This window comes from Lissotriton helveticus, chromosome 5_1, assembly GCF_964261635.1.
Source record: "Lissotriton helveticus chromosome 5_1, aLisHel1.1, whole genome shotgun sequence".
In the NCBI taxonomy this organism is placed as follows: domain Eukaryota; kingdom Metazoa; phylum Chordata; class Amphibia; order Caudata; family Salamandridae; genus Lissotriton; species Lissotriton helveticus.
In genome coordinates, this window is record NC_136065.1 from 2,121,846,253 (window position 1) to 2,121,871,819 (window position 25,567).

Sequence of the window (25,567 nt, forward strand, 5' to 3'; positions counted from 1 at the left end):
TTGTGCTCCACCTCTAGAGAATTGTGATTGTTGACCCATCTGTCCTCTGGTGACTCCACGTGCACCTGAGCGACGAAAATTGTTACCACGAAACTGTTGTGATTGTAGGGCCCCCATAGACTTAGCAGTTTCGGTGTCTTTAATTTTTTCTAGGGTGGTGTCAACATCTGGACCAAACAGTCTATCAGGATTGACTGGCTGATTAAGTATAGTTGTTTGAATGTCAGGTTTAAAACCCGATATGCGGAGCCACGCCTGTCGTCTCAGCATGACGCTAGTGTTAATGGCCCTAGCTGCTGTGTCTGCTGCATCAAGCGCACACTTTATGGCTGCGTTGGAGATCAGTTTTCCCTCTTCTATAAGCAGTTTGGTGCCCTCTTGAAACTGCGAAGGCAGGTGTTCCAGAACCCGCTCTAGGGTGTCGTAATGCGCCCTATCGTAACGTGCTAAGAGTGCCTGTGTATTTGCAATACGCCAAAAATTGGCTGCCTGTGCAGCTACCCTTTTGCCTCCTGCCTCTAGCACTTTGGACTCCTTATCCGGGGGAGGAGCTTCACCCGTTGTTTGGGAGTTGGCCCTTTTGCGGGCATTTGCGACCACCAGGGAGTCAAGCGGCAACTGTCCCCGAATGTATGCAGGGTCTGCAGGTGCTGGTCTGTACTTTTTTTCGATACGTGGATTGACCACTCTCGCCCTGGTAGGTTCTTTAAAGATGTCCGCAGCATGCTTGAGGACCCCCTTGAGCATAGGCAGTGTCTTTACTGTCCTTTCAGAGACTGAAAAAGTGTCAAATAGAAAGTCTTCTTCTACTGGGTCAGCATGCATGTCCACATCATGATTAGCAGCTGCCCTCTCAATGAGTGCATGAAAACCTGCAGAATCTTCTGTTGGGGATGCACGTGCACTGAAAGGCTGTGGGTCTTGCCCCACATTTTGGGTGCCTTGGTCACCAATGTCATCATATGAATCCGGCTGTGCATCTGGTTCATTGATGGGGAAGGTGTATTGGTCATCTTCATCATATCCCTCACCCTCAGAGTGTTCTGGGGAAGGAGTCGGGCTCCTTCTTGGAGGAGGCTGGATAGGTTCCATGAGACCTGAAGCATCCTGAGGAAGCCTTTTCTTCTTCAGGGGGATGACATAGGAGTCCACTGGCTGTGAAGTGATCCTCCTCTTGTAAAGGGTCAATTTGCCCGTGTCTGCGTCGATAAAACGCTCAGAATCCTCTTCTGAGTCGAGTACCCGACTTGAAAGTGCCCCTGCCGTAGAAGAATCCGCCTTCTTTGGCGTCGATTTTGTTGAAAAGGCCTTCGGCGCCTCTTTTGGTGGCAGAAGGAAGAGAAGTTTACCCGCAGGTTTCACCGGAATGTCCATCGGCTTCTGTGGCGATGGCATCGGAGCCGACGTAGCAGAGGCCTTCTCCCTGATTCTCTGTAGTGAAGAGGCGATAGGGGACGCGTCACTTACAGCGGCCTTTGGCGCCGACGAGGAGGTCTTGACCTTGCCCTCGGATCCGACGTCTTGTTGGCCCTTTTGAGTTTTGGATGATGAGGCCGCAGCCGCCGACCCAGAGTCCTTGGACCGATGCGTAGATGTGCCAGCCTTCGATCCGTGTGATTTTGCCGGCTCCGTCTCCACCACGCGTCCGCCGAACGAAGTCCCAGTCGGAACCGGAGCCGTGCCGCTGGCTTTGGCGGGCTTTGACGGCATTGCAGCCGTTGACCCGTGCCGACCACCCTTTTTAGAGGATCCCTCCTCAGGCGCTGATTTCGACACTGAGGAATCGACAGATTTCTTCGACTTCTGTGGACCGGGGGCCGACGGAGTCGATGAAGCAGCGGGTTTCGGAGTTTTTGGTGGGACGGCCGCCATCTTAGGGACGCTCGAATCCATAAGTTTCGGTTTCGATTTCGGGTCGGCCATTTTAGGTGTAGTCGATACCGTAGGTTTCAGTTTCGGTTTCGATACGGGCTGCGCAGCAAGTATGTCCGTGGCCGGGCCTGAAGGCGGGGCCGTGGCTTGCGGTACGGGGTCTTGGGTAAGGCCGACAGGCGATCCCGTGACCCGATCTTGAACTTCGTAACCTTCGGGGCATAGCTCGTCCCCTGAGCTATCTTCCGCGGCCCCATAAATCTCTTCGACGTCCCCTACCTCGTCGACGTATTCAAGGCCTTGACCCACGACTCCGTCGTCGTCTTCCGGATCTGCCTCGACCTCCGTCTCGGGCGGGGAGATTTGAAGATGATGGCTCTGGTCCTCCTCTTCTTGGTCGCCGAAGATGTTTTCTGGATCCGGGGCCGCTTGTCTGGCCTCAAGGCGCACCGCGCGCCGAAGCTTGAGTGTCTTCTTTGACCTGAATCTTGCGCAGGCCATGCAGTTGTCTTCGTTATGGTCTGGTGAAAGGCATTTGTTACAGACCGGGTGCACGTCAATATGTGGGTATTTGGACCCACAGAGCGGACAGTACTTAAACGGACTCCGCTCCATGCTGAAAAGTTGCGGTCGGGTCGCGATGAGAAGGCCTCGATGTCCGAAGAGCGAAGTACTCCGCTGATTCCGACTCCAAGAGACGGAAGAACTCGAGACCGTGCGCAAACAATACCGACGCAAAGAATACAAGGCCTTTTGGCCGTAAAAGCTAGTTTTTCTCGGTTCCGACAGAGAGACGTCGAGACCGCATCCGAACCCAATGGCGGAAAAAATCTGGGGATGGAGCCGATGCCCATGCGCACTGTAGTCCAGGGGAGGAGCCACCTATCTCAGGATACTTCGAAGACTCTTCCAGGACAACAATGTGCGATCATCCGGACCCAACACTAGGCGGCGATCTAATGCTAAGATATGAATTTAGCAGCCCACATGCCTCGAACACATACATATATATATACATACATACACACACAATTTGCAGGTATATACAATTTGCAGGTGTTTTTACTTTCACTTAATGGAGGTTTCTTTTTTGACAGTCAATGGCCGTATTACTCTATCTCACAGGCTTGTTTTCGATACAGCAGTTACATCACAAGTTACACTTTTTATAGGCTTCGCCTTTGAATAAACAAAACACCATCATGACACAGGACACACAAAAGTATTTCCACCAGCAAATCTATTCCTCTAGTTACCTCTCTCCAACTACAGAGGTATGCCGTGCACAATGAAGAAAGCTCGCAGCGAAGTAAAGACAGAAAGACATTAAAGAATGTAGAGCATAAGCACTTGACAAAAGGGCAGATAAAAGACAGACTTAATAATAAATAATAATCCACATTTGTAAAGCGCACAATCACCCGTAAGGGTCTCTAGGCGCTGGGGGCCGTCGGGAAGATTAAGCGAGCTATTGCCCAGAGTCGCGTGGTGCTGGGCTGACCTGCCGCCGGAGCCGGGGATCGAACCGTGGTCCCCAGATTCCGGAGTCAGTCGCCCTGGCCGCGGCGCCACACCTCTCCCAAAAAAAGAAACTTAAAAGAAACACAAACATCTAATAATATTTTTGGGTGACAAACACTTTTTTTTTGGTTTAAAGCACATAATATTTGGACTCCTCACCACCATTTTGAGCTCATCATAATCACTAGCACTTCATCTTAAGGCAGCACTTACTTGTCTGTGAGGTTGATTTTGGCAGCTGAAGGAGGTGGTGTGAAGCAGGACCGTGCTACCCCACTGGTCACAGGAAGACTGGAGGGCATCGCCGGGGTGTCCAGCAGGGATTTGAACCCAGAGGCTCCAAAGGAGAAGGGTGCAGCAGGAGGGGCAGGCGCCACAGAGAGTTTGGCGGCAGCTGGAGCGAAACTGAAGTTGGCGGCTGACATACTACTGGAAACTGGAGCTCCCTTAGAAGCCTCGGAGGAAAATGAGGCAGTATCGGCAGGCTTTGCGAGAGCAGAAGGTGCAAATGAGAAGCTGGAAGAGAGCCCCAGAACAGGTGCAGGCTGGGTGGGAACTACAGGTATGGAGGGTGCTGAGGCAGTTGGGGAAGGGATGGTAGATGGAGAAGTAGGAGCACCGGAGGCAGTTCCTGTGGAAAGAAAAACAGAGACAACAGCGAAGATGTGAGAACAGCAAGGAAGTGGCCTGGGCTCAGAATACTGCTTTACGGTCTTGCACGGCTGTGAACACACTACCCTTCCTAATAACAGACCTGCAGTAATCTGCTGCCCCTCCTATGGTCTGAAGGGTTGAATGGTGGTATTCCAGCTCTACTCCGCCACCGTAGTCTGTTCTGCTGCAATTCTTGCATTCCCTCCTTGAACAATTGGAAACAAATCCCCCTAGCCATCTTTTGAAGCTATACCTTAAATCCATTTACTGCTTGAAACCCTTCCATATAGTGCATCTCCCACTCTAAAGCCCTCGCTCGAGGCCAGCTCCTTTTCAGAGTCCATCTTATCATTATATCTGCTGTTGTAATCCATATAATCAACTGCACCTGCTGCTGTGAGTTCTATCTTCCACTCCACCCCCTCAGAGCACAGTCTGCTAGTTTGTCTACTGATATAATCCCTTTACTCCTATTACTAATGCTCTGAGCCTTCCTACCAGCCCATCAGCTCCTCCCTTCTGTCGACCCCTGTTCTGAGTACATCCCTCAGCCTCCTCCTCGAGCCCATAACCCCAGTCCATCCACTGGTTTAAACCCTTCAACTGAGTCCATCCACCAGTATGAGCATTCCACTCCAGTCGATCTGTAGGTACAAGCCCACCCCTCCAGTCCACCAGCCATTAGGAGTCCTTCACTCCAGTTCATCCACTGGTATAAGCTCTTCGCTTCAGTTCATTCGCTGGCACGAGCCCTTTACCTCTGTCCACCTGCGAGTATTAGCGTCTCACGCCAGTCCATATACAGGTTTGAGCCCATCGCCTCAGTCCAGCTGCTGGTAGGAGCCCTTCACCCCAGACTATCAGCTGGCATGAGCATTTCACTCTAGTGCATCTGCCACTACGAGCCCAGTCTTGAATACCTTTATTAAGGTCCAGCTCCTATTTTTGGCCTTTTCTAGGAGTCCATATCTTGCCTTCAGCCCTTTCCTGCAGTCTATCAGCTGCTTTCAAATGGATCCCCTTCACACAGCCTACACATACCTGGTGCTTTTGCCTGCCTTTCGCCTTCTACAGAAAGTGGCTCTGGTGTAGTTATCAGGGATTTGACGCCTGGATTTGTGTTGATCATATAAAATGGACACAAGACACCATCCGTGGACAACACCAGCAGTACTGGGGCCGGGGGCAACACCTTCTCATCAGCTGTAGAGTAGAGTAAAAAAGAGAATTATATTATTTTCTCGCAATAGCAAAGACTGGGCCTGAGCACTACAGCGGAGTGAAAAATAGCAAAGGACACAACGAGACTCAACTAGCTAAGGAGTTCTTTCCTATCACAATGGGACAAACTGATAGAATAATTATTCAGACCTAAGTTGATACTTTTTAACTATTTGATACCAACAGGTGTATAAAAGAAAGCCAAAACCTGCTAGTAAATTCTGAATCAGGTAACACAGACCTGCCAAATACCCGTCTTTAATGAAAAATGTCAGCATGCATACTCAAACTGTAGGAAGGTGGATATCCGACTATGGTTGCCTCCAACTTTTTGCCTAGTGCTTAGCTGGTTTTCGACCTAGTTGGCCTGGGGCCCTGCTATTCAGGACCCCAGACTAATTGCTCTCTCTGTAAGATGGACTCCATGTACCTTAGGTACATACCTAATTGGACACTGGGTCACCTTATCAGTCCCTGTACAGTGTACCTTAGGTATCCAGGGCATAGGTGTACCCAGGGCCTACCAGGGGCAGAAGTATGTATTATGCCACCCCTGGCTGGCCACCTAAAACTGACACAACTGGCTGCAAGACAGCTGGGGCAAGGTGGTGCAATCACCCTTTGCTATAGATATAGTATACCTATATCTAACCCTAAAATGGACATATATATTCCTATCAGTCACTCCTATGGCAGGCCTTATCAATCCTGAAGGCAGAGTGCTTGGAATTATGTGAGGTGGTGCTCTGGCATGAGCTGAGCCCGTCTGCAGCTTGCGGAACCAAGTCCTAATAGCTGTTCCATGATAACGCTATACCATATACTCTTAAGTGCATTATCAACCTTGCGGTTAAATGCTAACTCTGGTATAACATTATCAAAACATGTCGAGTAAGGTGTCATACGAATTGGAATACTACCCCCTCGCCAGTTCTGGCGACGGGGGTAGCATTCCACCCTTCTAGAGGGACACGACATGTATGTAACTGTGAACCCCGGTTAAAGTTAACTCGAGCCTCAGCATCACAAAATGGATGCTGCCACCACAGACACAAGTCTGACCTCCTGCTGCTGGGAGTCCTTCCAGCGCGGGAGGCCTGGACAAAGGGTTTCCTGTCTTGGGAGGTGCTAGCACCACCCCAGACAGGATTTTGTGTATTGGGTAGGACCGGCCTGAAAGGAATGAGACATGCCTGGGGCACACAAGGTGCCCTGTGCATACACCGGCTCAAACCAGTTGCTGGGGCCCCCCTCCCCAGTTCCGGAGCGAAGCCGGACAAAGGATAGGGGGTGTAACCACCCCCCTTCCTGGTCCCACCCAGGGGAGGGACCTAGTCAGTAGTGCAGCCCCCTTTAGCAGGATAAAGGTAGGAGCTGGTCCCATTCCAAGTTAGATTAATCCTGAACTACTCTACAAGAAGAAACTCTGGACTTCGACGTTCTGCTCCACAGAAGACTGAAGAATCTCCCTTGTGGGCAAGAAGTGTCCACCCTGCAACTGCAGGCACCATCAAGCGTCCAGCGGCTTCCCTATGTCGTCTTCCTTCCAGGATCCAGACTTCAGAGCCCGACGAGACCCGGATTCCCAGACCTCTCCGACCTCAACTCACATCTGCAGCACAGCTGAGATCCGTGGGTGCGACGAGACACGTGGGACCGGCCATCTCGGAAGAAACTGCACTTCGCTTCCAGCACGACTCCCGAGGTAAACTCGACCAAGTGCTTTGGGGATTGAGAAGCCCCAGCCCCGAGCAGCCCCTGCACCGAAGATCAGCCCTCCAGCATCCACGAGATCTGCATGGGGCCCTTCTGCTTGTTTGCTGCTCGACGCGTTGTCTGGTCACTTGCCGGCTGGCTAGTGGCCTCCTAGACGACGAACCTTGAAATCTTCACTGCTGGTCTGGTTGCTCCAGACTGGCTCTTGCTCCCTTCCAAAAGAGGGGCACCCCGGACTCTCCTAGTCCGCACCAGACGCCTTTTCCACTCACCGCGTGGGTTGCCTTTGCCAAGGCCTGTTGACGCCGAATCCGGAACCAACACCGCCGACAGCGAGAGCCTGCGTGGGACAGCTCGTGCCTCCATCCTGGTCCACGTGGCTGCAGAGTCAAGCCTCCACTCTTCACTTGATCGCGACAACGACATCTGGTTCCTTCCTGGTTCCACTCCAGTCACTGGCTAGTGACTGTGAACATTGTCCCCTCTGCTTTCAGGTCTTCAGCATCTCTGATCCATCCTTGGATTGCACCGGACATCTTCCTCCTGGTCGCCTGCAGCATCTTTTCTTTCAGGCTCCATCGACTTCAACGCAGAAACCCGACACGACTTCGCACCTATGCACCCGCAGCCCGTGGGTGAGGTAACGAGAGCATTTCGGTGCTCAAGGGTAGCTTGACTCTCCTAGTGTCCAGATTCACAGTCGTTTTAGTCCTAACTAGTCAGGATTGTTCGTACTCACCTTTTTCTTGAACTGTACTGTCCATAGACGTTGTTACGCATCCCGCGTGTGAGTTCACACTCTGCACCCGCGTCCCGTGGGCCTCCTATTACTTACCTAAGGTTAGGATAGCGTAGTCCCAGCGGTCCTGCAGCCTCTGGACAGCTCCATTCCTTCTATCGACTCTCACATTCCACTTACTTAGTATATGGTTTGTCGTGCCCCTAGGGCACCATTGTAATTTTGTGCAACTTATCGTATTTTTCCTAAGAGATAGTCATGTGCTTAGCCCTCTGACCTCAAAGAGTTCAGAGGTGTTTTTTATTAATAAATATACTGCTTATTTTCATAACAACCTGTGTGATGTCCTTTCATCTGTATTCAAGGGGTTATATTGTGGTAAAACAGCTGGCTTCACATGCCAAAAGAGTTTAGCCTAAGACTGCTTTGTCCATGCTACCATTAGGATAGCTGGTCTATAATGTTGACTTACAACCAATCACCATAAGGGTTGTTTGGACTGATACAAGGTGATCACTAGAACTAGTGAGCATCATATATCAGGCCAACTTCTCACATTGGTGTGCAGCGGTTGGGATTTGAGCTTGCTGTTGTTTTTACCACGTATAATCTTGAAATATCATTTGAAAGATCACATAAGGTACTATAGGTACATATAACAAGCTTAGAAATACTCAGAGTTCTACTGAACCAGCTGTTGTAGTGGAAAGGGCCTAGCACACCCTGACTACAACTCTTAGCAAGGGATCAGTAGGAAAACCCATAGTGTAGGTAGGTGCATCACTTACACCTCACTAGAAAGCATGTCTACCCATGGAGAGACTTCAGAGACTCCCCTAGTGGTTAGTGACCCTCCACAGGTCCTTTCCAGATATGCAGCTCTCAGTTTCCAGGAGATGAGACAATTGTGTACCTCCAGGAAATTGAAACAGGGTTCCAACCCTACCACTCCTTTTCTGTTAGGTCTCTTAGAGACATATGATGCTAGAAAGGCCTCTAACGCAGGCCCCTCTAATCCAGATGGGAGCATGCCGCCCTTAGAAGGTACTCCTGGTAATCCAGACTCTAACCTCCCTGAAACAGAGAATGTAGCTGAGGAGGAAGAGGAAGACTTATCTGAGGATGAGGCAGACAATGGGCAACCTTTAGTCAGCAGACTTACAAGGGCCAACTTAGACCTACATAGGGGAGGAACTGGGGGACCCCCAGTGCTAACCCTAAGCAGGCCTAACTTTGGGGTTAGAAGAGATAGATCTCATTCTAGGGACTCCAATAGATCTGTACACTCTCGTGCCTCTCATGCATCTCCTCAGAGGAGGATGACTGCCCCTCAGAGGAGAGAGCATGAGGCAAAGATGAAGGAGGCTAATCTGAGGATTCAAAGGGAAGAACTTGCCCTTGCCAAAGAGAAGCTTGCCTTTGCTAGAGAGCAACAGTTGAGTGGGGTAGTCCCCACTGGTGGCAGCAATATCCCTAGGGATAGAGACAGGAGTTTTGATAATAGACACCTGAGTAAAATAGTGCCCTCCTATAAGACAGGAGATGATATCCACAAGTGGATAACTGCTCTGGAGAGGGCCTGCAAAGTACAGCAGATACCCCAGAGTCAGTGGGCAGCTATATTGTGGCTCTCCTTTGAAGGTTAAGGCAGAGATAAGCTCCTCACTGTTAGAGATGAGGATGCTAATGACTACCAAGTCCTGAAAAATGCACTGATTGATGGGTTTGGCTTAACCACTGAACAGTACAGGTTGATGTTCAGAGACACCCAGAAAACTCAGGCTCAGGATTGGACTGATTTTGTAGACTGTGCTACTAAGGCTCTGGAGGGCTGGTTATTGGGAAGTAAAGTTACTGATTACACAGGATTGCAAGGATTGTACAATCTCATAATGAGAGAGCAAATCTTACTTAACTGTCAAAACCAGCTTTTGCACCAGCACCTGGTGGACTCTGACCTGACCTCTCCCCAAGAATTGGGTAAGAGGGCAGACAAATGGGTCAGAACCAGGATTAGGCCTAAGAATCAGGGTGGTGACCAAAAGAAAGAGACTACCAAGCCTCAAGAGAAAGGTGGGGATAAATCTACAGAGAAGACTTCCATAGGGCCCCAAAACTCCAAGAATGGGGGTGGGTCCCAAGACACTTCCTCTACCCAGAAGAAACCTTATTGTTATCCCTGTAAACAGGTAGGCCATTGGAAAACTGACAGCAGTTGCCCAAAGAACAGCAATAAGGAGGACATACCCCCAAGTAACATTCCAAAACCTCCTGTTACTACTAGTAGTAATCCCCCAGGTGGTGGGAGTGCCCCCAAGAATCTGGGTGCATTTACTTTGGGAGTTCCTGGGGACGCTGGCCTAACCAGGTCCCCTAACTCAAATACTCTTGTCTGTGAAAATGGAATGGGGTTTGCCAACTTCACTGATTGTCCCAGCACTTTGGACAAATACAGACAGGAGCCCCTCATCAATGGTCTGAAAGTTGAGGCCTATAGAGACACAGGGGCTAGCATCACCATGGTGACTGAGAGTCTAGTCCCCTCAAGGCAACTTATAACTGGTGCCACATACCAGCTGACAAACATTGATGGAGTGCAGAAAAATCACCCCATGGCAGTGGTAAATCTCAGCTGGGGAGGTGTCACTGGCCCCAAGAGAGTGGCAGTGTCAGCAAACTTGCCTGTAGATTGTCTACTGGGGAATGATTTTGAAATCTCAGCCTGGGCTGAGGTGGAACAAGAACCCCATTCTAAAATGGTAAATCTTCCTGAACAGGTTAGGAGGGCAGTGCCAGTCTCAGCCCAATCTCAAATAGATTCCCTCCCTGAAAAGGTTAGCAGGGCTGTGATGGTAACAGCCCAAACTCAAACTGATTCCTGTGTTGTGAAGCCTGAAACTATGGATCACTCCACACAAACAGAGAGCATTGAGGAGGGAGATTTCTCTAGGAAAGGATCAGCCTCCTCAGGGAACTGATCTTACCCCTTGTGAAGAAACTGCCCCAGAGGTAGTCAGGCCTAGCCTGATGTCAGTGGACCCTTCCAAGGTGGGACCCAGTCTGGAGCAGGTAACCTGCCCCTCTCTACCCTGCCTCAGTCAGCCCAGGGCTACAGAGGTCAGGGAGGCCAGGGAGCCCCAAAGGGCCCCCTGTTCAATAGAACAACCCCAACAGCAGATTAGGGACACCAGAGCTAGCAGCCCTAGCAAGGTGAAAAAGTTAGAAACTCCTGAGGGATCCCCCTTAAACTTAGTTAGGGACCTCGCCCAGATGGACTCTGTTGGGCACAGCCAAACTTGGGACCTAAGGGCCCTGGGGGACCTGTCCCTCCAGTAAGCCAAACAGAGGGACCCAACCTCCAGCTTTAGGTAGCCAGAGGTTGACCCTGAGAGCTCAACACAACTCAGTCGTGGAAAGAAAGGCCTATATGGTGGATGATGATTGGAGGAAGCTGAGCCCAACATTAGTGGAGCCTCACTTCAGTACTCCATCTCAGCACCAGCCTTTTACTTGGCCAAAACACACCACAGGTAGAGATTCCCTATGGTGGAGACCCTCAGATACCCTTAGGGTGAGGGATTGCTTAGTGGACCATGAGATAGGGGGTAACCATGCCAGTGCTGGTACTTCCTTATATGGCCACTTAGGCAATATAGGCTTACCTGGTCAAGGATAGCCTTATCTCCTTTCGTTGGGGGGGGGGGGTTATGTACGAAGGTGGATATCGGACTATGGTTGCCCCCAACTTTTTGCCTAGTGTTTAGCTGGTTTTCGACCTAGTTGGCCTGGGGCCCTGCTATTCAGGACCCCAGACTAATTGCTCTCTCTGTAAGATGGACTCCATGTACCTCAGGTACATACCTAATTGGACACTGGGTCACCTTATCAGTCCCTGTGCAGTGTACCTTAGGTATCCAGGGCATAGGTGTACCCAGGGCCTACCAGAGGCTGAAGCCACCTACAACTGACACAACTGGCTGCAAGACAGCTGGGGCAAGGTGGTGTAATCACCCTTTGCTATAGATATAGTATACCTATATCTAACCCTAAAATGGACACATATATTCCTATCAGTCACTCCTATGGCAGGCCTTATCAATCTTGAAGGCAGAGTGCTTGGAATGATGTGAGGTGGTGCTCTAGCATGAGCTGAGCCCGTCTGCAGCTTGCGGAACCAAGTCCTAATAGCTGTTCCATGATAACGCTATACCATATACTCTTAAGTGCATTATAATCCTCGCGGTTAAATGCTAACTCTGGTATAACATTATCAAAACATGTCGAGTAAGGTGTCATACGAATTGGAATACTGCCCCCTCGGCAGATCTGGCGACGGAGGTAGCATTCCACCCTTCTAGAGGGACACGACATGTATGTAACTGTGAACCCCGGTTAAAGTTAACCCGAGCCTCAGCATCACAAAATGGATGCTGCCACCACAGACACAAGTCTGACCTCCTGCTGCTGGGAGTCCTTCCAGCGAGGGAGGCCTGGACAAAGGGTTTCCTGCCTTGGGAGGTGCTAGCACCACCGCAGTCAGGATTTTGTGTATTGGGTAGGACCGGCCTGAAAGGAATGAGACATGCCTGGGGCACACAAAGTGCCCTGTGCATACACTGGCTCAAACCAGTTGCTGGGGCACCCCTGCCCCAGTTCCGGCGCGAAGCCGGACAAAGGATAGGGGGTGTAACCACCCCCCTTCCTGGTCCCACCCAGGGGAGGGACCTAGTCAGTAGTGAAGCCCCCTTTAGCAGGATAAAGGTAGGAGCTGGTCCCATTCCAAGTTAGATTAATCCTGAACTACTCTACAAGAAGAAACTCTGGACTTCGACGTTCTGCTCCACAGAAGACTGAAGAATCTCCCTTGTGGGCAAGGAGTGTCCACCCTGCAACTGCAGGCACCATCAAGCGTCCAGCGGCTTCCCTTTGTCGTCTTCCTTCCAGGATCCAGACTTCAGAGCCCGACGAGACCCGGATTCCCAGACCTCTCCGACCTCAACTCACATCTGCAGCACAGCTGAGATCCGTGGGTGCGACGAGACACGTGGGACCGGCCATCTCGGAAGAAACTGCACTTCGCTTCCAGCACGACTCCCGAGGTAACCTCGACCAAGTGCTTTGGGGATTGAGAAGCCCCAGCCCCGAGCAGCCCCTGCACCGAAGATCAGCCCTCCAGCATCCACGAGATCTGCGTGGGTCCCTTCTGCTGGTTTGCTGCTCGACGCGTTGTCTGGTCACTTGCCGGCTGGCTAGTGGCCTCCTAGAACCTTGAAATCTTCACTGCTGGTCTGGTTGCTCCAGACTGGCCCTTGCTCCCTTCCAAAAGAGGGGCACCCCGGACTCTCCTAGTCCGCATCAGACGCCTTTTCCACTCACCGTGTGGGTTGCCTTTGCCAAGGCCTGTTGACGCCGAATCCGGAACCAACACCGCAGACAGCGAGAGCCTGCGTGGGACAGCTCGTGCCTCCATCCTGGTCCACGAGGCTGCAGAGTCAAGCGTCCACTCTTCAATTGATCGCGACAACGACATCTGGTTCCTTCCTGGTTCCACTCCAGTCACTGGCTAGTGACTGTGAACATTGTCCCCTCTGCTTTCAGGTCTTCAGCATCTCTGATCCATCCTTGGATCGCACCGGACATCTTCCTCCTGGTCGCCTGCAGCATCTTTTCTTTCAGGCTCCATCGACTTCAACGCAGAAACCTGACACGACTTCGCACCTATGCACCCGCAGCCCGTGGGTGAGGTAACGAGAGCATTTCAGTGCTCAAGGGTAGCTTGACTCTCCTAGTGTCCAGATTCACAGTCGTTTTAGTCCTAACTAGTCAGGATTGTCCGTACTCACCTTTTTCTTGAACTGTACTGTCCATAGACGTTGTTACGCATCCCGCGTGTGAATTCACACTCTGCACCCGCGTCCCGTGGGCCTCCTATTACTTACCTAAGGTTAGGATAGCGTAGTCCCAGCGGTCCTGCAGCCTCTGGACAGCTCCATTCCTTCTATCGACTCTCACATTCCACTTACTTAGTATATGGTTTGTCGTGCCCCTAGGGCCCCATTGTAATTTGTGCAACTTATCGTATTTTTCTTAAGAGATTGTCATGTGCTTAGCCCTCTGACCTCATAAAGAGTTCAGAGGTGTTTGTTATTAATAAATATACTGCTTATTTTCATAACAACCTGTGTGGTGTCCTTTCATCTGGTATTCAAGGGGTTATATTGTGGTAAAACAGCTGGCTTCACATGCCAAAAGAGTTTAGCCTAAGCCTGCTTTGTCCATGCTACTATTAGGATAGCTGGTCTATAAGGTTGACTTACAACCAATCACCACAAGGGTTGTTTGGACTGATATATGATGCTCACTAGTCCTAGTGATCACCTTGTATCAGGCCAACTTCTCAGACAAACATAACACATTGTTTGAAGGGGAAAAGAGAGTACAGCCTCCAAGTTCTCTCAATATGTTGCTCTGTCTAGGGTGATAATGTGTAAGGAAGGGAAGTCTTCATGGTCTCTTAGTCTTACTCAATCGTATTCCCTGTCCAGGGGCTAACAGGGAAGTGAGGGGAGAGCAGTCTCCATGCACACTGAATGTTAGGCTCTCTCTCTGCTTGGGAGGAGACGTCTAGGTATTAAAGTAATCGGTCTCCATGCACACTGAATTTTAGGCTCTCTCTCTCTCACTGCTTTGGAGGAGACGTTGAGGCATAAGAGTACTCCGTCTCCATGCTCTTGGAGATAAGCCTCTCCGTGGGGTGGGTCAGTCTTCAGGTGATAAAATAATTTTTCCGGAAGGTTCATCTCAAAAGGGAGAGCTTGGCGTCTCCACCCTCAGCATTGGTATCCCTAGACTGACCTTACAAAGGGATGACGGTACCTCACCCGCTGTGCTCTCTCAGACCCGTGCCTCTAGTGAGATTATATCATATTAATTATGATAATGATACTAGCAGTAGTATTTTATTCGACCAATTAACGCTCATTCAAGGTATAACATACATGATAAATACTTTGCTTAAAAACATTTACAAAGTTCCAAAATAAGCATGTCAAATAATAAAACCATGTCTTACTTCATCTAATATAAAAGCAACTATAAAAACAGTCCCATGAGATCCAAAAACGTACTATCCCCGATAAAAATGTCTAAAACATACAAGATCGTATCCTAGTTCATCCAATTATATATCCTAGTTCATATAATACTAAGTGGTGTGAGTGCAGGGCAAATCTCAGTTCACTCCTGGTCACTTCTGTAGAGTTCACCTCTAGGTGAGCATGGGAGTTTCATCGTTACACTGTTTGTCTTTGCTTTATGGAATTCCTTCACAGCTTATCTGGATATTCACTGTGGACAGGGCTGCAGAGGAGCGAGGTTTGCACAGGAGCGGCATGTTAAACGTACAATATCCCACACCCATTGCTTGCCATCCACCAAGACTTACGAAGTGGGATCCCTTGCTGGCTGGTGAAATCGAGAGCCACGCCGACTGGCAGGGTGTCATCGCTGTTCTCAGTGACCGGCAGCTCTGCACGACTGGCATCTTCTAACACCCACAGCTCCCAGTTTGCCTAAAAAAAAAAAGATGGCAAGAGGTGGAGACGGAGGGATAACGTGCTACTGCATGTTCGACAACTGCTTTCTTCACTACAGATAGTGCCCCTCGCCTAACTGAACATGCAGGGCATGAATAACAACACATAAGCATGCCATCTTTCTCCTCACACCAGTCCACCCTGCACAGATCTCCTTCAACCATGCCAGTTCATTGTGAAAGACGTTAACCTGGTACATTTTGTTTTGTTAAGGGCAAAATTATGTAACGTTATCACCTCTGACATGCTCAAAACTCATGGTCTAAACTGACACATCACCGATCGGCAGATCTATTTGCAGTGTAGGCTAAACCATAAGACACTAAGTTCTGTTTATGAGCAGCTCCATAACATTACCATATGGAATGCTTCTAGCAGCTTGCAATTTCTTGCAGATAGTAGCCTATGGCCCGAGTGGTAGGGTGAACATTGGCTGCTTTGGGTTCAAAGGATTGCCCTCTTTCAGCCGCACACAGTTCACAATCTAATTTAATGCACTAACTCGGAGTGCTTAAGGGGCAGCCTAAAATACACTAAATTACAAACAATAATGGACAAGCTAAGCAAGATCATGAGGCTTTAATGAGATCTTCACAAAGTATCCAAATGATTTCATATCGATACCACGATATGCGAATATCTACATGCGATATACCTCATTTTCAACTATTACGTTTGGTCGTTTATTTTAGATATGTCAGACGTTGGCTGGAAGATGCCAGATAAACAGGAACATCTATGCAACCGACTGCTCCAGCAGAACACACTGGACATTTTCCATCATGCCCAACTGACCTGAATTTACCACCTGTATGATTCATTCTTTCATCTGTAGGAGCGAATCACTTGAGACAAATCCCAGCATGCAAGGGTTGCACAATGACTCTGTGCTCAGCAATAGGAACCTTAAGAGGAGAGGACTCGCAGAATAACTAACAAATCCCAGCAACATAAAGAATGCACACTCCTGCCATACTTCAAAATTAATCGACCTCTGACATCCCAATCACGGGATAATTATAAGTAGATAAGTCCTGGCACATTGATGGATGCAAAATTAAAGTGTGCCCAGATATGCAAGGCCTCAATATGGGCAGATTCTTAGCAGACTACTCCTGGCTTCCTTGAAGGATGAGCAAATGCTGAGTGCTCAGCAATGGTGAAACCTCAACAAAACAAGCACTGCTGCCAACAGTGATAAAGCACTGACAGTATATACGAAGCACAGGTCATTTGCACAACAAGGTACAATGATCCAACGGGAAAACTGTACATCCAAGGGGGAGGCCAACTACCATTTCTCAGCATGAGCTGCGACGACCAGTCATACACATTTTCCCTCTGCCTGTCAGGGATTTCTCTTATCAAAGTGATGCCCGCAGGTACGGCTGCTCACCTCTGGTCAGCAATGGCAGTGAACATTAGACACTAATTCTACTAGCTGGAGAAGATATGTGAGCATCTCCAGGCCAGTCTGGGTCATAAACAAATGAGGGGGCATCCATATAAATGTATACTTGCACACATTCTTCAAACTAGGGAATCTACGTCAATATATGCCAGTACATATACTCAGACGAAGATGTAGCTAAGTCAACGCCTACATGCACACATTCCCTGAACATCCCTGAAGCCTAAAAATCGCATATTGACCCTCCGAATCACTAGGCGGGATTCCATGTTAGCTAAACTATGGTTTATAAAATTGAGCACACATCTTCTGCTCCACAGTGTGCAACTCCTAGAAGAGAAATGTGTGTCCTATAAACACAGTGAACTCTTCCCCCACACGCTGGGATTACCAGAAGTCCAATTCACGATCTATCAAGATGAGCAAGAATTGCGGAAGCTCTCCAACGCCCCAGGCAAGTTCTGATAGGGGCACATTTTAGGCTAATCCAACTGCGGATACTCCACAGGGCACATTATTCCAGGGTTCCTCTTCACAAAATGGGTGCTGCTCTGTTTGAGGGCACCTTTTTCCATATCCTGTGGGTGTGCCCGTTAAAACAGCTATTCTTGAGCGAGTGTTACAGAGGTTATGTCAATGTCATGGGCCAGGAGGTTCCATTGGAGGCTAAACTGTTTATTTTGAACATCTATGGGGAAGAGGTGTAGCAGAGATACCAAAGGATCCTGCTGACAACTGCGGCAATTGTGACCAGGCGCAATATAGCGCGAGCCTAGGGTAGGATGCCCCTCTCCTCGATTGGAGGAGTGGAAGCCCTATCTGAACTAGTGTCAGAGAGTTGAAAGAGCAGTGTATCAAAGCAGAGGCCGCCCTGAAAAATAGGTATGGGGTAGCTGGTGCACTTGCTCAGAATGATCGAGATGGGAGATTTTAGAGGGGATGGGGAGAGCTTTAGGGTATTGGTTCAGACTAATATTTATACTCTAACTGTCCGATGTATCGTGGTTGTGCTTGCCGGACTGCTTTTCGCACCCACGACCCCCATCATTGTCTGTATTCTTCACATGGCTGACGAGAAATGCCTTCATTGCTGAAACTATTTTAGTGTGAGCATATGTTTTCTCCCGGTTCTTAATGAAAAAGATTTTTTTAAAGAAAAAAGATGTGCAAGTATTTTATTAAGCAATTCGGCTACTCAGAACTACATATTTAGTTGAGCATATTATGAGACAGATAGTAATGAGCTGCCCGCAGAGGCCGCTGCTAGGGTTTGCTGCTGGTCAGAGAAGCAGGGAGTTCAGCTGTTTCCAATGGCAGAGTCGGAGTTAAAGTGCCCAACCCTGCAAGCCAACTGACTGAGCATTGTCTCTCATTGTAATTCACCGTCACAATATCAATTTTAGTATGTTCTAAAAGGTGCAAGCGTATTCTAAAGACCAGTCCAGAACACTCAACAGTGACCATTTTCTCATATTGTGCACAATGTGAACAGAATCCCCTATAGGAAGGGGTGAACTCTAATTAAAGCTTTGTAAGATTTGAGGGAGTCTGGGGACTTCTTTACAGTCTCAGGCAACTCTTTAAAGGCCTGTGAAGGCCTCCCACAACTCATGCACTTATATTTGACAATTTTGCTTCACTACCTAAACTGCGTGTACACATTAAAGAAGGGAAGTGCCCACAACACAGCTTTGTGAAAGTAGATTAAGGCTGGTTACCTGGTCCCCTTGCCTGGCGATTACACTGACTTCGATGGATGATGCAGAGGCGCCCAGGATGAGGTCCCTGCAAAATTAGATCATATGGGCAGTGAGGGTGTCGTGGCAACAGCAGAGGTAAGGTATTATTTGTGCCGCTGTTCAGCGCATGTGTTCTGCTGCCACGTGTAGCATACTCACCAGTCCTCAACATAGTTCATGAAGTAATGATGTTCCCTCTCAGTGCAGCTACCGTAGCAGGGCTCTGTAAAATTTAGGAACCTCTCACCACGCCGGTCATCTTTCTTCTGCAGAGCAGACATGAAACTAGAGGTCAGACAGGTATTTAAACATACGCAACAGATTTTTGTTCAACCATAACAGGTTTGTCCATGTAGAATAGAGCTCTAGCTTTTAATCCTCGATCACCAAACCCCTTGAATCTCTGCAAAAACATTAACACCTTTGGCGCTAAGCGTTTTACCGCGCTGCACTGAAGATTCGCAATTACCGCGTTACATGACGAGCTCAGCTCGTCATGAGCGTACGACAGGCGTACCTCATGACGAGCTGAGCTCATCATGAACGTGGAAGGGGTTAAGATCACCAAACATCTATGCATTTAGAAGAACCCCAAGCTGCCACTGACCATCATATCTTTCAAAAATACCCAGTTACCCCAACTCTTCCTTCGTTCTGAGGAATCACAGTTAAATAGGCTCCTTTGCCTCCCAAAGTTCTCTAGTTACACTAAACCTGTCCAAATCACCTGAGAATACCAGTTGAGCTAGACCCTTCTGAGTCCCTACTGATTTCCAGCTTTACTAGCCCTATATTCCCAAAGAATACCACCTAAAATAGACCCCTATGCAGCCCCAAAGCTCTCCAGTGACTAATTATTTCTTCTTTCCCTGAAAAAAATCCCAGTTACCGTAGGCCTTTGTAGCTCTTTAAAAATCTCCAGTTACCCCCGGATATTTTTTTACCCAAAGCTCTCTAGTTAAGTTTGACCTTTCCATCACCACAAAGATCTGTTACCTCTGATCATTCTGGCTTCTCTACCCTAACCTATTCTACCCTTCAGACTCTCCAAAGGATCTTCCTACCACCAGACACTTCTGTCACTCCACAGACCTCAAATTAACGTACATCTGTTTTCCATCTTCATAAGAACTAGGCAACCCACAATAATAAGCTCTCCTCAAACACTCCTCTTCCCACAGATTAATTTCCTTAAAGATCATCATTCCTCTTCTTAGGTCGGCAGGAACTAGTTTCAGGGACTGGGGGAGCCACCTAAATACCAGATTATGGGGTGTTTTAAGGGAGTGACAGGTAGGGTCAATGGGCACATTACCTGGGGTGTCTACACCCTTAAATATGCCACCCTCCTGTGGGAGGGGGGCATAGTTCTAGCCCTGATTTGAGGATGTTCCCAATCTTCAAGAGAACGGGGAGTGAGATGTGCTTCACCTCGCCTCCTACATGTTAGGGGTGGAGTTGGCAGAGGTGGGCACACCACCTATTCTTCCTAATTTTCCCCGCACAAAGTGGGGATCTAAGTCAGGGCCTGCTATCTGCTGCTGGCAGCAGACGCTGGGGGTCCCATTACAAAGGCGCCAGGCCTTTGAAGCTTCCCTCTAGAGTACTGTGCACATCCTGGGGAATGAGGCGAGACATCTCTGCCCAGGATATGCTTTATTTCTAGTTACAGACAGCTGGGGCTCTTGCCTAGGGGTCCTAAAACATGTCTGGATGTAGCAGGCATCCTAGCGCCAGTCTGTGACCACACCAAGGTTGGTAGGTTTTCTGGGGGCACCATGGTGCTGTAGAACTTGAGTTGTCGAGTTTTCAGCCCATGTATTCCCAATAGCTTCATTGGCCCTTATAATATCTAAGATCAGACCTATTGTAGAGGCATATCTGCTCATACAGATGTGCCCATACTTGTGATATAGCGCACCCTGCCGTAGGGCTGTAAGGCCGGTTAGAGGGCTGACTTACCTATACCTTAGGCAGTGTTAGTTGGCATGGCACAAAGGCAGTGTGGAATGTCGACTTTGTTGTTTTGCCTGCACCATGGCATGTATGCTGCAGTGGCAGTCTGCATGGCCAAGGTGAGGGCCCCCTAGGGGTCCCTATTCAGTCCCAATGTCATAGGTACCCAGGTACCATTTACTAGGAATTTACAGGGGGCCTGAAGGGCCAATTGTAGATCAGTTGTAGGGAAAAAGCACTGGCACAGAGGACCTCGTTGGCAAGGACTTTATGCACAACAATCAAAACCACATAAATTTCCAGGCAAAAAGTGGGTGGCTAAACATGTGAAAAGAGGCACTTTCTCACACCTATCCTCGCTCTGTCCACCTGTACCTAACACCTGCAAGTAAGCTGGAGGGGAAACTAACTGCACAACCAGTCAGAACTTAGCCTCTTAGATGAGGAGGCAGCTTTTGGGCAACTGATTTTTTTGTGAAAGATTAAACATGCTGCTTCTCTTTGCACATTTTACAAAAACTTTACAATATCCATTTACAGCAACCAATCTCAGAAACACTGAATAGCAAAAAGTCAGTAAACCCTTCAGATAGTTTTACACTAATTTTAAACAACAAATAATGTAAAGCTCCAGACCCAGATATTATCATATTGCAAGTAAGTACTGTGCAGAAACGTAACAAGGCACCTGTAAGCACAATAAAAGTGTCTTGCATGTTTTGATAAATTCTCATGAATAATTCAGAAGTAGTGGGAAAGGATTCTCACCATCCATAACTTCCGTGGAGCACGACATGGGCCGGACGACAGGCATTGTTTGGAGGGAGGGGGAGGTGGGGGGTGCAAGGTTTGTCGAGGGAGTTGGAAGGGCTCATGTAGGTTTTCTATTGCTAATTAATTTAAGATCATGGCCTACCAAGTTTGGCACATGCTTTCAGATTCCAAATTGAAGTAAGATGTTTCTAAAACCCATTTTGTCCAGTGCTATGAAGCTACCAGAAAGAAACCTCAGAGGGTCATGCCAATTAAAACAAAAATAAAAAAACACTTGGCAAACTTCACATTAATTTCTCTAGCACACACAGAAGGTACTGTTCAACTTTAGAGAGTAAACTGTTTGTATTCTATTGTTACAGACCGTGAAATAGGTTGGATCGGCATTCCATTTCTCTCCTGCTTTCATGAATTCCTTCCACAACTTGATCTGGCTCGCCTGTCTTTCTACAACATCATCCCTTACACTTCTCAGAGGCTCACCCTGCTACTATTCCTCACTCTATCCTGCTTGTTTCCACTATTTCTCACTCTCCCGTTATCTCCTCTTTCCCTTCTTTCATCTCATGCACTCCATTGGCTTCCTCTGCTGGTAGCAGCTCCCATCTGGATACCTCATCTGCTTGGCTACCACCTTTCAATAGTTGCCGGCTGTCTGAGCCAACAGTTACTAGTTCGGAGCATCAGCCACAGTGGAGGGTAAGGTAGGACAGCATCACAGGGCACGGGCACAGCAATCTGAACCTCTCGTCCATGTGGCTATGTAGGAGAGATCATCACAGAAGGGTACTAATACTGAAAAACCGTCACTTGCAGAAATATTCTGGCCCTTCACTAGAGAGTTTCCCTTTTAGAGTCTTTGAAAGGAAAGGACTGTCAAAAACGAAATGATAAATCGGATGTATGACGTTACAACGCATGCTATTACAACGCATGCCTTTACGACGCAAGTTTTACAACGCAAGTCGTTACAACGACTTGCGTTGTGGGGCGCTGGATAGTGAATAGTTTAATTTACTATCCCAACTCCAGTCCCTGTGGATAGTAGGGAAGGTGTTGGAAACTATTCCTTACAAAAACTGTGTGGCGGCAGAACACCCTCTGAATACATAGAAGAGTGTACAAACGTAAGGTATACAAAAGTCCATGGACATGTAATAGGTTTTGACATAGCACCCCCCCCCCCCACTCCCCAAAACACCCATAAAAAATATACAAAATTCCCAAATGAGGACAAATGGTTTCAGGTTATTTCCATTTTTTGTTTCCTTAGTTTTTATTGCACAGCTAATTACACCCATACATTTTATTTAGAACCAACCATATTTTACTTGCATTTTCCCTCAGAAAAACAACCCGGTCCTTGGCGAATGCTCATTCAGAGCTCAAACACATCATAGTGGAAATTTTGAGCTGATCACAATCTACTTATTTCAAGGGGATAGGCCCAAAGTATGGCCCTATATCAGCACAACACCAACAATTTAGAATTAGTGATTGTAAAAACTTGCTTAAAGATCGAAAATAACCCAATATATTTATACTGTTGGATTCTACCTCATCAGATTCATGGTCACCCGCACTCACTGTGCACCTTCAGATGACTCTCGATACCAAACACCCTTGCCCTCTTGCACTGGTGCAACAGCAAGTTCAGTTTCTGTATTGACAGGTTATCCATCCATGAAATTCTTAAAGTGCCAAGAAGGCCAAATACGGTTAGCATCCTTTGGAGTAAATATTGGGTATAGGGACAGTAATTTGCGGAACAGTAGCAAATAAAAAGGTCAGTATGTTGGGAATGTACTACTATACACACCAAAAGCTGCAAATGTTTCCCGACATGTTACTGGTTATTTGGTTTATAAATGAAAAAAATTAAAAACGTTTTAAAAAAAATACTGTCAGCGAACATGAAATCAACCAGTGGTGCACGCCTGCTGAATCGGTGGGTAAAAAGCAGGAACTGCACATGACAGATTCTGATTAGGAGTGGGGATGATAGGGCAAGGGTGGCTGGAATACAAAAATAAGGTGCATGTTAGGATGAATCTGCAAACTCCACACATACCGGTAGTACAACCATCACCAGCTGAGGAGAAGTCTCCAAAGAGCCATCGGCAGCGGCATACACCACAGAGAAGACGTAGGTGCCAATCCACAGCACATCAAGGACTGGAAGAGAGACGGGCATGTTGGAATTAGCACAGGTCGCGCGCACACAAAGATGCAGCCGCACTGCCATGTGGCGGCAGAGCATTCATTTCTACAAGCTCCCTTCCCAGAGATAACAGGGTCCCACAATTACATCTCTCGGCACATTAAGCAGATCACTGTAATTACACAAAGCGGTTAAGCACTAATTACTGACATTATCACTTGCAACCAAGCACAACTAACATTATGGCAAAGACGCTGCAGTGTAATTATAGAACATGCTCCAAGCACCACTTGCCTGGCGCAAAAGTAACAGGGAGCGAGCTAGAACGCGGTCACTTACAGTCAACATATTTTCCGTTGAAATAGCCACAACATTTGCACAGACAGTTTTACTGATAAAACTATATTGCACACAACTTACAATGCGTGAACATCTGGTTTCACTGAATATTTATCATTTTTGCATCACCAAGTAAAGTGTCTTGATTTGTTTTGATCCTATTAACATCTTTTTCCCCCTCACACTGCAGTATTCCCCCCTGCAAATCTTCATTTTTGCCTTCCTAACTTCTGAACGTGTACAGTTCAAATTTTACAGGTATTTACATGTTGTTGTGTTACAAAGAAATGTACATCCTTTCCTTTCACTCTCCCTATGGTGCAGCAAGACTGTCACATAATGCAATTTACTTTTCTTTCTCTGAATGCAAAGTGTGAGCAGTTTCTAAACATCAATCCTCTTGTTAAGAAAATAAGCAGCAATTTCTGAGAAGACACAGGCTGACATTTAACGTCAGTCTTTGCAATGCTGCCAATTTGACCAGATAAATACAGTATTTAACAGCTTCTTTACTTATTGCTTGGACTTTTGCGACCCACCAGTTCGGGAAACATTGAGCCAGGCGTCTCTCAGTGGAGTGCCGAGTCAGGGGGGCGGGGGGACTTGGGTCTCACGATGCTCGGGGACGTAGTGACACCTTTGGTCCTTTTCTCCAGGGGCAAATGGTGCAGAGGTGTATTTTGGCACTGGGTTTTCTTACTGGGAACAGTCATGGTAGTGGGGGCCTGCGTGTGCAGAGCCTGCAGGTGACATCGGAGTGTCCACGAGGGGTAAAACCATGACGGCTTTGGGGGACCTTGATGACACAGTTGGCCCACTTCACCTCGGGCTTGGAAGGACAGGTGCAGTGGTGGCTTCAGGTTTTGGTGCTTCCGGAGTCCTCAGAGTCCTTTCTTTGAAGTCTCTGCAGGATGCAGGGAACAGTTCTGCGATTCCAGGGGAGGCCTTGGTTCTTTACTGAAGGCAGTCCTGACGAGATGTCTTTGGCGCAGCTTTGACAAGGAACAGCAGACAGGCCGACAGGGCTGGGGCCAAGTCAGTTGTTCAGTTCAGTTTTCTGCTTTTGCGGCTCTTCAGTGTCCTTTTTCGTAGGTCGTCAGGATCTGCTCTTCAGGTGCCAGGGGCTCCCCTAAATACTCAATTTAGGGGCATTAGGGGAGGGTAGGGTAGTAGCCAATCGGGTCTGAACCCAAGGGCTACAGACCCCTTGGGTTCACTATGCCCCATATAGAACCACTTTCTGTGGCAAATGGGCATAACCCTGTCCCACAGTTCCTAAGTGTGCCACCACAAATATGGCTACTTCTGAAAAGTGACCATCTCAGTTTAGCCCACCTAAGGAGTGCTGCTAGCCTTTGGGTGGCACGCCTACCTGACTAGCTAATTTTCCCACCAGACAAGGGAGCTCTGGACAAAGGGGCTTGGCTTCCTCTCCTGTGAGGGGAGCCAGATTTGCATTTCAAAGGCAGGAGCTCTTTGAAGGTTGCCAGCCTAGGAAGGTTAATCAGCAGGTATCCAGTGGAAAGGGGTGTGATACCCTCTTCCCAGACATACTTTTGTTCTGGGTCTCCTGAGAGCAGAGGCTCTCACCCCTAGGAGGTCAGAACAGCATCTCGGTGGCAGAAACCAGTCATCAAGCACACCAGAGGCTGGTAGGTTTTCAGGGGGCACCTCTAAAGTGCCCTCTGGGTGCAAGTATTGGTAAATCCAGCATTAGCATCAGAGTGGGTTTACCAATAGAAGATGCTCGATACTAAACATCCCTATCTTCAGTGAAGCAATCTTGTAGCTGTGGAAGTTGTTTTCCCCCCGTGTCCAGCACGTCTTTAAAAAGCTTTCCTGGTCACGTGTATTGCAGTAATAGGACTG

At 48.2% G+C, this 25,567-nt stretch overlaps 1 protein-coding gene across 3 annotated transcripts in view; it reads right to left on the minus strand.

The window, feature by feature from the left end:
- NUP214 (nucleoporin 214) overlaps nucleotides 1–25,567 on the minus strand; it is a 369,960-nt gene that overhangs the window by 267,868 nt on the left and 76,525 nt on the right. For all 3 annotated transcript variants that reach the window (XM_078646199.1, XM_078646198.1, XM_078646200.1), the window contains exons 7-12: nucleotides 23,270–23,373; nucleotides 18,628–18,734; nucleotides 18,448–18,514; nucleotides 15,168–15,294; nucleotides 5,089–5,250; nucleotides 3,607–4,024 (exon numbers count right to left, since the gene is read on the minus strand). In XM_078646199.1, coding sequence (XP_078502325.1) covers nucleotides 3,607–4,024; nucleotides 5,089–5,250; nucleotides 15,168–15,294; nucleotides 18,448–18,514; nucleotides 18,628–18,734; nucleotides 23,270–23,373 — 985 coding nt within the window. The remainder of the gene's footprint in view (nucleotides 1–3,606; nucleotides 4,025–5,088; nucleotides 5,251–15,167; nucleotides 15,295–18,447; nucleotides 18,515–18,627; nucleotides 18,735–23,269; nucleotides 23,374–25,567) is intronic.